Consider the following 11349-nt stretch of genomic DNA (forward strand, 5'->3'; position numbering starts at 1 on the left):
CCAAATCGGTGAGACAAGTGGGGTGAGGGAGAGGGCAAAAACACAAGAACACAACAGGTGCAAAGACTGCAGGAAGGGGAAAAATCTGCAAAACTCTGCAAAGGAAGAGAGCTAGTTGGAAAGAGAGCCGGAGAAAATGTATGCAGGAGCCACACAGCAGATCTAGAGAAGAGGGAGGGGCGAGTGGGGCAGACACACACTAGAAGGGGCAGTGAGGGCCAGGGAGGGAAATGGAGGCAGGGAGGAAGAGCGAGGGGCACAGGCAGGGACAGGGTGAGTGCCCACATAAGGGGGCCAGTCCACACAGAGATGCACCCACCAGGGTGTCTTGAGGAGGTGGTCAATCCCTGAGCCCACAAGCCCCGAGGCATGGGGAGGGATGAGGACAAAAAGGCCAGGCCAGGACGTAGAAGTGAGCAGAGGATGGGGGGTGAGTGAGACCACCAAGGAAAAGATAAAGTAGACCACGCAGTGGCTGCGGCTGAGGAGCAAGGAGCCGGACCCAGAGTGGATCTGGGGGAGGAAAGCAGAAAAGTGAACAGGAAGACAGGCTCCAAGTGCAGGGGCAGAGGAGGACAGGGGAGCAGGGGCACAGGCAGAGCAAAGAGTGGATGGAGAGAAGTGGATAGAGGGCCAAACCTGTGGGTGCTTCCAAAAGAGCCAGACGAGATGCAGGGGAGTTTTGAAAAAGGGAGAGAGAGAGAGAGAGAGAGAGAGAGAGAATCAACAGAGACACAACAAGAAAGAGTTAGGCTAACAGCAAAGGAGAGAGAAGTTGGACAGAGTCAGACAGAGGCCTGAGAGACACACGAAATGGAGATTGAAAAAAAAGGAAAGACATTTCCAGGAGACGGACAGCGGATGGGACAGGGATGGCAGGCAGAAAGGATGAGGAAAGAAGAGAGGCGGAAACAGAGGGAGAACAGAGCCGGTCACCGGTCGCCGTGGGACCACGGCTGGAGAAAGCAGGGGCGGAGACTGGCCAGGAGTCCCAGAGAAGGAGTGAGCCCGCAAGTAAGAGCCAGGCAGCCCCTCAGGACCCCAGGGGCTGGGGACAAGGCTGAGCTGTTGCACCCAGAAGAAAGGTGAAGAGAGGCTGAGGTGAACAGAGGTTGGGAGACGGGGGAGGCACAGGGCAGGCCCCTGCTCGTGGAGGGGGGCAGGGGGAGGCGGGGGCCCCACCAGACGGTGGTGAGCCCAGCCTTCCAGGACCCAGGCTGGCCCAAGCCCAACCCCCGCCCTGCAGACACTCACGGATCCTGGTGGGACGGAGGGCTGGGCTCCCTCGAGGCCCGAGAAAGACAACGGGGAGATGCTCTGGCGCTGGGTGGTGGTGTGGCCGGGGGCGGGGGGGAGAGGGCAGTCCACGGGGCCCCCTCCCCCGCCTCCGGCAGTGGCCCCCAACTAATCCAAAACAGGGGCTCCCCGGAGCAGGGAGGAAGGACAGGTGGAAGAGGAGAGGGCGGGCCAGGGAAGGGAGGAAGGGGAAAGGAGAAAATGGAGGAGAGAAGGGGAGAGAGGAGAGGGAGAAGGAGCAAATGGAGGGGAAGGAGGGAGGAAAGGAGGAGAGGAAGGTGAAAACGGAAGGGAGGGGGGCACAGGCAAAGCCGGGGGAGGGGGAAGCCGGCCCAGGAAAGGGCCCCCGCCCCCTCCCCTAGCCGGGCCGGCCTGGGGGGGCCACGGGGGGCGAGGACTGGCTGGAGACAAGGAAGCCGGCCATCAGGAGGAGTGGGGGAGGGGAGGGCTTGATTGGGGGGAGGGGGCCACCCCTTCCCCCCTCCCCCCTGGAGCCTTGGCCCTGCCCTGGATGAGGCAAGGGCCTGGAGTCCTCAAGCCCTCAGCCCCCACGGGAAAAGCATGCTAGGGGCGGAGAGAAGCCGAGGGGTGGAGGGGCTGGGGAGGACGGGGTGTTGGGAGACCCGGAGAGCCGAGAAGGGGGCAGGCGGCGAGGTGGAGAGATGGGGAGGAGGGAGAGGAGGAGGGAGGGGAGGATGGAGAGGAGCAGGTGGAAGAGGAAGGCAGAGGAGGGTGGGGTGTCCCGGGGGCGCCCGGTGCAGGGCCTCCGTGGGAGGGCCTGGCCACGGACTCCTGGTCCCCTGCGAGGCGCAGCCGCCGGCTCTGGGTCCCCAGCTGGGCCTGCCTCCCTGCTGCCGGCCACCGCCGCCACCGCCACTGCTGCCACCGCCACTGCCGCCAACACTACCACCACCACCACCACCTCCGCCGCCGCCGCCGCCGCCACCTCTCCTTCTCCCCTCCGAGGCCGCCGCCTGCCTGCCTGCCTGCCCGCCCGCCCGCCCGCCGCCCGCGCTGGGTCCTGGAGCGCGGGGCGGGGGGGAGAGAGATGAGGGAGGGAGGGAGGGAGGCAGGGAGGAGGGCGGGCAGGAGGAAGGGAGGGCAGCAGGCGGAGAAAGAGGAGGGAAGGGAGTGGGGGGGGAGGGGGAGATCGTATTGGTCGGGGCTGGGGGGCCTGCGAGGAGAATGCTGATGAGGGGAAGGCGCTGCATTGGATGGAGGGCCCACCCCTGGGCCACCCCCTCCACCACCATGCCACCGCCCTGCCCAGGAGCCCACGGAGATGAGAGACAGGGAGACCTGAGGAAAAGGCCATGGAGCTGGGGGGAGAGGGCTACAGAGATGAAGAAAAATGCAGAGGAAAAGCAAGACAGCCATCAAAACTCACAGAGGTGGGCCAAGGTCCACAAACCCCACAAGGGCAAGAACAGGGGAAAAGCCCAGATAAAAAAGAGAAAAGCCTATGGAGGCATGGGAGCAGACCAGAGACAGCGACGGACCTCAGAGATGAGGGCAGCTGGTGGACAGAGAGAGAGTCCCCCAGGAAGATGGACAGAGGCCCATGAGAACAGAAAGCACTCCCTGGACATAGGGAGTGGTCCACGGGGACAGGAGAAGGCCACGGACAGGAGGAGAGGCCCACAGAAATGGAAACAAGAATGCATATCATAGAGACAGGGAGACGGGCCAAGCAAAGTGGGAGAAGGTCACAGAAATGGGGATGGGTGGGCACAGATACCAGGAACCCGTAAACACAAGGACGTGTGGACACAAGAGGTCCCCTAAGGCGGGAGCAGCCAACTCCTGGAGACAAGGGAGAAGCCCCCAGAAGTAGAAATAGCCCCATGGAGGAGAAGGGATGGGGCGGCAAGTATGGGAATTCTCTATAATGCATAGAGACGTGATGCACCCAAGACATGAGCGGGTGGGGCGAAGAGGCCTTCCTTCTCTAGCTACCACTTGAGCAGAGAGGCAGTGGGAAAGGGCAAGGAACTGGAGGGCAGAGCCAGAAGTGGTAGACTCCCTTCCAGGGAGCCCACTGCAGCATCTCAGAGGGAGCTGAGCAGGACAGGGGGATGGAAGACAGAAGCAGTGACACAGATCTCGGAGTGGGGGTGGGTGGTGCACGGCTGGGTGGGGGGGTGAAATTTGGGGGGAAGGAACATGACAGTTGGCGCTGAAGGCTGAGCCCGTGACTCACCACCACCCCCAATGCTCGTGATGGGGAGGAGACACTGACACACTCACGTGCAGCCCCCCAGCACACGTGACCATATGCCTTTCTCACACACACACACACACACACACACACACACACACACACACAGAGCACATGGCAACCCTTACACCAGCTGAGCATAGGAAACCCTCATCCCATATGGAGCATCCCTGACATACGTCTGACATATATACGGCATCCTGAAGGACCACCAACTTTGCATACACTTCCTCACCCTACGTGGACAACACCCATGGTCCCCCAACACCCACCCTCAGCTCCAGCTAAGCCTGAAAGCCCAGACTCATGCCAGCCTATAGGCCTTTGTTTATGCAGGGGCCCCCCAAAAAAGAATGCCTATCCTCTGTAAAATAAACCTACCCCAGAAATCTAGTCCCATGCCACCACCTGCACAAAGACTGACCCAGGGCTCAGCCTACTCTTGTATCATCAGAAGAGAAAGATCCTAGTCAACCCAGATAAACTGGAAAGTCCAAGCAGAAGGTCTGAGCAGAAAGGGGCCTGACACGCCAAGCTGGACCCTTGCATTTTCAGGCAGATAAGGGGGCTTTGGCAGGAAGTGAGAACCTGCCCAGGTGCACGGAGCCCATCAAAGCCTGAGTCTAACTTCCAGGTTCTCTGGCTCCCACCCCAGGGGATTTCACCCTGATGGCAAACGCAGATTACCAGCTTTGGAGCTCACACATTCCCACCAACTTCTTTCTTCTGCTTCTTGCATTCATCCATTCAACATGCCCCTCAGGACAGGACATCCACCTGCCAGGCAGTAGAGCCTGGGGCGGGGGGCGGGGGGGGGACGACCAAGAGCATAGACCTCAGAGTCAACTCCTGGGTTGGAACCCTAGCTCTGTCTCCTCCAAAGGACAGGCAAGCTACTTAACTTTTCTGGGCTTCTTGAGGTCCTAATAAAAACAATTTCCACAAAGCTTTTACTCTGTGCCCCACAACCATGAAGCAGGGGTTAGGGTCTTCATTTCACAGATGAGGAAACAGAGGCACAGGGGATTTAGCTTGTCCAAGACAACAGCTGGAAGTGGCAGGGTCAGGATTTCAATCCAGACAACTTGGTATAATTATATTGGCTTGGTGTTAGGGATTTCAATTTAGTGGAAAGTTAGGACAGCCAGTTAGAAATCAACTGAAGGACACCACACAGGTGATGACTGAGAAGTCACACCTCGGTCCTACTCAGTGCTTGGGAGTCCCTCAGTAGCTTTTAGCTTCAGGAAGGTAATGACCAACTCCTCCAGACTTAGTTTACTCCTCTGAGAAATGGGGTGTGGGGGGGAAGCAGTTAGTACAGGAATCTCTTGAAGCTCCTGTCCTTGGGTTGGTTCAGAGGGTAGCTCTGGAACGTAACAGTGCGAGGCCAACGCCCTGAGGGCCAAAGGGGGAGAGTAGTGATGGCCAGAAGCCCTGGGTCAACGCAGAAGGAAGGCACCTTGGAAGGAAGCAGAGTCCGTCTCCTACAGGGTCACTTTCTGCAGGTTTTCATCCTAGTTGTCCTTCAGGTTTTCTCCCCCCACCCCGCCCACACTCCCCGTTTCTTAAATGAAACTGTCTTTGCTTTTCGCTTTTCCCCATTTCCTCCCCTCCCCTTCAGGTTTTCCTTGTTCCCTCAGATTCCCTCGCTCCTCGCTTCTCCTTTGACATTTCCCTTCCCCCCTTCCTCAAGAGTCCGCCGGCTTCTCTCCCCTTCCTTCTTGTTGCTTCCGTTCCTCTTTTTAATGAAGCGAGTCTGGAGCCTCAGTTTCCCTTTTTACTCCCTCCATGTGCTCGCTGCTGCAGTTTCCCCTCCCCATTTCGCGCTGACTGATGATGCTTCACTTTCTCCGTTCGCTCCGCCGCGGTTCCAGTGCCACAGCTCCCCCGCCCCCACCCTCTGGGTGTCGTGTGCCTCAATTTTTCCGACTTCCCTACTCGACCCCGACCCGACTCCAGCCCGGCGCCCCCAAGATGGCGCCCGCAGTCTCGCTCCGCCGCCTGACGTCACCGCGCGGCCCTCCCTTCTTCAGGCGTCAGGCGGAGTCGACGAGGAGCTGGAGGAGGCGCATCCTCCAGGGGGCTTAAGGGGGCGGACACTATCAACCCCGGGGCTGGCCGGTGAGGGAACATCGCTAGAGGATTGGTTGGGCACTGCGAAGGATCCCGACGATCCATACTATTGGCCCAAGGCTCAGAGACGTGAGCGTCGATTGGTCGAACGGCAGGAGCCAGTCAGGCGCTGATTGGGCGCGTTCGGCCGTTCGCGGAGCAGCCGAGAAGGAAGGTAGGCGGGGCGTTGCTGAGGGCGATTGGGGGCGAGAGCGAGGCTGCGGAGCAGACGAGAGGCTACGGCGGGAGCTAGAGAGGGCGCAGCGCTAGGGTGGCCGCGCGAGGGGAGCTGCGGCCCGGGCCTGGGCCCGGGGCGTGCGAGACGGCGGAGGCGGGTGAGTGCGGGCGGGCGCGCGGAAAGCCGGCCTGGCTCCCCCTCCCCCCCCTCCTGGCCTCCCCGTGCCACCCCGCCTGCGCACTGAGGGCCGGAGGGGACGCGCGCCGGGCGGGGAGGGCGGAGCGGTACCAACGGCCGGCCGGGCGCGCGGGCGGCGGGGCGGGGGCCGGGCCGGGGGCGGGGGTAGCGAAGGGGGCTAGAGTCGTGTGACGGTCCCAGTGAGGAGGGGCGAGGCTCGGGCGAGGGGCTGGGAGGGGCCTGGGTGGGAAGGGAGGCGTTTGGGCTGCCTCTAGGAGAGGCTCCGAGGCTCAACGGGGCCACGGTCTGGCCGTGGGCCGTCTAGGACCGGAGGGGGGTGGGGTGGAAGGTTAGAGGCGGCCTGGGTGTCCGGGGAGGGGGGTAGGGCGTGAGGAAAGAGGTAATGAAGTTATCATAAAGAGAAAACCTAGTTATGCTTGTAAGGAATCAGACCTTACAAGGGATTACAAGACAGGGATTTGGTGTGAAAATGGGTATCCTTGGAGGGGAGATTTAGAGTTGAGGGCGAGGTCCGAGTGTGGAGAATGGGGTTACGTTAACGTGAAAAGGAGTTAAACCAAAGGGGGGTGGATACCACTGGAATGGGCTGAGAGGAGTGTCTGTGCATAGGGTTATGTTATGTAAAAAGGGTGGGTGTCCCCAGGATAGGTTGGGTAGAGGTGATGTTTTGAAAAGTAGGGAATTCGGTCAGATGAAGAGTAGGAATTGGGTATGGGTGTGCTGAATGGGGGAGGGTCTTGGTATCTCTGGAATGAGAATGAGATGTTAGGTTGACAAGAAGTTGGGGGTCTGGGTATCCCCAGGGTAATAAGCTGGTGAGAGGGTTCTGGGTGTAAGGAAGAGGGGTTTGGCCATCCTCTGGGTTGGGGGCTGGAGGGATTCGTCATAATAGTAAGATAGGGTCTGAGTATTTCTAAAGGCGTTTGGGGTAGTAGGAAAAGTATGTGTGAAAGTTTTAAGACTTTGTGAGGGGTAGTCTGGATATTCCTGGATTGGGTTAGAGTACGTGCTGGGATCTTTCTGCAAAGCAGAGAAACTAAGTTGTTAATGAAGAGGGGGTCTGATTATCGCTGGAGTGGGTTAGGGTGGGGTTTGGCCTTTTTGCAAAGAAGAGGGGCTTAGGTTGATACGAAGAGGGGATCTGGGCGTCCCTAGATGGGTTAGGGAGGGAGGGTGGGGTCTTTTTTGCAAATAAGAAAATACTAGGTTAATAATGCGAAAGGGGGTCTGGGTGTCCCTGGCATGGGTTTGTAAGGAAGGGTTTAAGTTGATGTGAAGGTGGTATCTGGGCATCTCTGAGATGGGTTAGGGTGGGTCATTTTGTAAAGAAGAGGAGCTGAAGTTGACATGAAGAGGGGTGTGGGTATCCCCATAGTGGTTGGGGTGGTTGTGTATGAAGATGAGGCATTTAAGTCAATGTGAAGAGGGGATCTGGGTACCGGAGAGGACATAAGGATTGTAGGTGAGGTCTCAGCGTAAAGAAGAGGTAATTGCGGTGAAGAGTGTCTTGAATTAGGGTGGTGAGTAGAATCCAGGTGTGAAGAAAGGGTTAGGTGTTTTTGAAATGGGGCTGGGTAATCTGGATAGGGGGTTGGGTTGTAGGAGGGGGCTTTGGTATATAGAGAGAAATTTGAAGTCGGGGATCTGGGTATCATGGGGAGTGGTGAAGGGGGGAAAAGTGTAAAATGCAATGGGTTAGGCCAACATGAGACAAGTTGATTGAGGGAAGGGAGAGTTTGAGGAGTCTGGGCACCAGAGGGAGAGACCGTGTATACTAGAGGTTGGGGGTAAAGGAGAGGGACTGTACCCTGTGAAGGCTCTGAAAGTGGTGGGCCCCTGTGGCAGTCCTCTGGGTGTAAATAGAAGTCAGGAACCTGGGGGAGGGAACAAAGGGGGAGTGAGGCTGGGAGAAGTGACAGCGGTCAGGGCCTGTGAGGACGCTCCCGGACACCTGGGAGCGGGAATGGGGTAGCGAGTTGGTAAGAAGAAGTCAGTGGAAGGAGGTTTGAGTGGAGAAGACACAGGCTCCTGTGTGATGTGCGTGGCTGTGGGCCAGCTGTGAGGCACGGGAGGTGAGGGGTTGGACAGGTTATAAGGATCTGGTGGGTGGAGTTTGATGCGTGTTGGTTCAGAGGTGAGAAGGGTAGATTCTGGGAAGGGACCGCTGGGAGGTGTTGCGCTCGGTCTTGTGTGTGCAGGAGAGGAAGGATTGTTAGGTGGGGGGTGGGAGTGGAAAACGGAAACAAGTCCGAGGGTAAAGTACATCTAAGGTTTCGGTGGGTGATGAAGGGAAGGAATCGTCCCTGGGAAGGACTGAAGAAACTCTAGTTTAGCTGTGCTTTGTCTCCACCTCCCTCTTTTCACAGCCCAGGGCCTCACTGCCACCATGACTGAGGAGTCGGAGGAGACGGTCCTGTACATTGAGCACCGCTATGTCTGCTCTGAGTGCAACCAGCTGTATGGATCCCTGGAGGAGGTGCTCATGCACCAGAACTCCCATGTGCCTCAGCAGCACTTTGAGCTGGTGGGCGTGGCTGACCCTGGAGTCACTGTAGCCGCCGAGGCAGCTTCCGGCACGGGCCTCTATCAGACCCTGGTGCAGGAGAGCCAGTACCAGTGCCTAGAGTGCGGGCAGCTGCTGATGTCGCCCAGCCAGCTCCTGGAGCACCAGGAGCTGCACCTGAAGATGATGGCCCCCCAGGAGGCAGTGCCAGCCGAGCCACCACCCAAGGCACCTGCCCTGAGCTCTAGTACCATCCACTACGAGTGTGTGGATTGCAAGGCTCTCTTCGCCAGCCAGGAGCTCTGGCTGAACCACCGGCAGACGCACCTCCGGGGCACTCCCCCCAAGCCTCCGGCCCCGGTTGTCCTGGGGTCCCCGGTTGTCCTGGGGCCCCCTGTGGGCCAGGCCCGCGTGGCTGTGGAGCACTCATACCGCAAGGCAGAAGAGGGTGGGGAGGGGGCCGCTGTCCCTTCTGCTGCTGCCACCACCGCTGAGGTGGTGACTGAGGTGGAGCTGCTCCTCTACAAATGCTCCGAGTGCTCCCAGCTCTTCCAGCTTCCGGCCGACTTCCTGGAACACCAGGCCACCCACTTCCCTGCTCCTGCCCCGGAGGCCGAGGAGCCTGCCTTGCAGCAGGACACCCTGACTCCGTCCCCTGCAGAGGTGCCCGCGTCTCAGCCTGATCCCCTGCCGTCCTCTGACCACAGTTACGAGCTGCGCAACGGTGAAGCCGTTGGGCGCGATCGCCGGGGGCGCAAGGCCCGCAGGAACAACAGCGGAGAGCCGGGCGGGACGGCCGCCCAGGAGCTCTTTTGCTCCGCCTGTGACCAGCTCTTTCTCTCCCCTCACCAACTACAGCAGCACCTGCGGAGTCACCGGGAGGGCGTCTTTAAGTGCCCTCTGTGCAGTCGTGTGTTCCCCAGCCCTTCCAGTCTGGACCAGCACCTTGGAGACCACAGCAGCGAGTCTCACTTCCTGTGCGTGGACTGCGGCCTGGCCTTTGGCACCGAGGCCCTCCTCCTGGCCCACCGGCGAGCCCACACCCCGAATCCTCTGCATTCGTGTCCGTGTGGAAAGACGTTTGTCAACCTCACCAAGTTCCTGTATCATCGGCGTACGCACGGGGCGGGGGGTGTCCCTCTGCCCACAACACCAGTCCCGCCAGAGGAGCCTGTCATTGGTTTCCCTGAGCCAGCCGCAGCAGAGACTGGAGACGCAGACGCCCCGGAGCCCCCTGTGACCGAAGAGAGCCCGGGAGGGCCCGCCGCCCCAGGCACCTACCGCTGCCTCCTGTGCAGCCGCGAATTTGGCAAGGCGTTGCAGCTGACCCGGCACCAGCGTTTCGTGCACCGGCTGGAGCGGCGACACAAGTGTGGCATCTGCGGCAAGATGTTCAAGAAGAAGTCTCACGTGCGGAACCACCTGCGCACGCACACGGGCGAGCGGCCCTTCCCCTGCCCGGACTGCTCCAAGCCCTTCAACTCGCCCGCCAACCTGGCACGCCACCGGCTCACGCACACGGGGGAGCGGCCCTACCGATGCGGGGACTGTGGCAAGGCTTTCACGCAGAGCTCCACCCTGAGGCAGCATCGCCTGGTGCATGCCCAGCACTTCCCCTACCGCTGCCAGGAGTGCGGGGTGCGTTTCCACCGCCCCTACCGCCTGCTCATGCACCGCTACCACCACACGGGCGAGTACCCCTACAAGTGTCGCGAGTGCCCCCGCTCCTTCTTGCTGCGCCGGCTGCTGGAGGTGCACCAGCTCGTGGCCCATGCTGGGCGCCAGCCCCACCGCTGCCCGTCCTGCGGGGCCGCCTTCCCCTCCTCGCTGCGGCTCCGTGAGCACCGCTGCGCGGCTGCTGCCGCACAGGCCCCGCGGCGCTTCGAGTGCGGCACCTGCGGCAAGAAAGTGGGCTCGGCTGCCCGGTTGCAGGCGCACGAGGCGGCGCACGCGGCTGCCGGGCCCGGAGAGGTCCTGGCTAAGGAGCCCCCTGCCCCTCGGGCCCCTCGGGCTGCTCGCACGCCTGTGGCCGCCCCGACCGCCTTGGGGGGTGCGGCCCCCGCGGCCCCCGCGGCCCCGGCCCGACGCCGGGGCCTGGAGTGTAGCGAGTGTAAGAAGCTGTTCAGTACAGAGACGTCGTTGCAGGTACACCGGCGCATCCACACGGGCGAGCGGCCGTACCCGTGTCCGGACTGCGGCAAGGCCTTCCGCCAGAGCACCCACCTGAAGGACCACCGGCGCCTGCACACAGGCGAGCGGCCCTTTGCCTGCGAGGTGTGTGGCAAGGCCTTCGCCATCTCCATGCGCTTGGCGGAGCATCGCCGCATTCACACGGGTGAGCGGCCCTACTCGTGCCCAGACTGTGGCAAGAGCTACCGCTCCTTCTCCAACCTGTGGAAACACCGCAAGACCCACCAGCAGCAGCATCAGGCCGCCGTGCGCCAGCAGCTGGCAGAGGCGGAGGCCGCCGTGGGGCTGGCCGTCATGGAGACTGCGGCAGAGGCGCTGCCCCTGGTGGAGGCCATCGAGATCTACCCTCTGGCTGAGGCCGAGGGGGTCCAGATCAGCGGCTGACCCCGTCCCTTCTCCCCCTTCAGCACCGCCATGTCCCGTTGCTGAAGAACCTCCTCCAGCATCCCCTCAAATCCGTAGATACCGTGCCCCTCTCTCCATCTCTCCCAACTGCCGTGTAACTTCTGTAACTGGATTTATTCTCTCTTGTGAGGGGGTTGCTCTGGGGTCCTTGATGTGCGTAAAGGTGCCCCCCCCCCCCCACCTTCCACCTTTTAGCACTGGTGGTCCCAAGATGGAACAGTCAATAAAGACTGAGTTGGACGTTTA

The 11349-nt window shown here is 60.7% G+C and overlaps 2 protein-coding genes across 12 annotated transcripts in view; one reads left to right on the plus strand and one right to left on the minus strand.

Annotated features, from left to right (window-relative positions):
* GRIK5 (glutamate ionotropic receptor kainate type subunit 5) overlaps positions 1–5078 on the minus strand; it is a 58090-nt gene extending 53012 nt beyond the window's left edge. Inside the window, exon 1 of one of the 5 annotated variants that reach the window (XM_058706985.1) lies at positions 4977–5078. Coding sequence is in view for 3 of the 5 variants with exons in the window: in XM_058706983.1 (XP_058562966.1) it covers positions 4202–4253 (52 nt within the window). In the remaining 2 variants the exon portion in view is untranslated. Of the gene's footprint in view, positions 1–1254; positions 2216–4201; positions 4290–4976 lie in introns of those variants that run through there. The other 4 variants (XM_058706983.1, XM_058706981.1, XM_058706982.1 and 1 more) reach the window with 4 other exon arrangements.
* Positions 756–11349, plus strand: ZNF574 (zinc finger protein 574). 7 transcript variants are annotated; one of them, XM_058706994.1, is made up of 2 exons: positions 756–1014; positions 8372–11349. In XM_058706994.1, exons 1-2 carry the CDS (start codon positions 873–875, stop codon positions 11080–11082), a joined length of 2853 nt encoding a protein of 950 aa, XP_058562977.1. In that variant the 5' UTR covers positions 756–872; the 3' UTR covers positions 11083–11349. The 7 variants fall into 7 exon arrangements, with proteins under 7 accessions (XP_058562977.1, XP_058562983.1, XP_058562980.1 ...); XM_058707000.1 differs by lacking the exon at positions 756–1014 and adding an exon at positions 5786–5804; XM_058706997.1 differs by lacking the exon at positions 756–1014 and adding an exon at positions 5822–5964.

The sequence above is a fragment of the Neofelis nebulosa genome, chromosome 17 (assembly GCF_028018385.1).
Source record: "Neofelis nebulosa isolate mNeoNeb1 chromosome 17, mNeoNeb1.pri, whole genome shotgun sequence".
Lineage (NCBI taxonomy): Eukaryota > Metazoa > Chordata > Mammalia > Carnivora > Felidae > Neofelis > Neofelis nebulosa.

Bases quoted from the DNA above. Each gene is read 5' to 3' on its own strand.
- ZNF574 (XM_058706994.1), top strand. From the start codon at position 873: ATGGCAGGCAGAAAGGATGAGGAAAGAAGAGAGGCGGAAACAGAGGGA. The intron at 1,015-8,371 runs GTAAGAGCCAGG...CTCTTTTCACAG, and splicing joins GAGAAGGAGTGAGCCCGCAA to CCCAGGGCCTCACTGCCACC.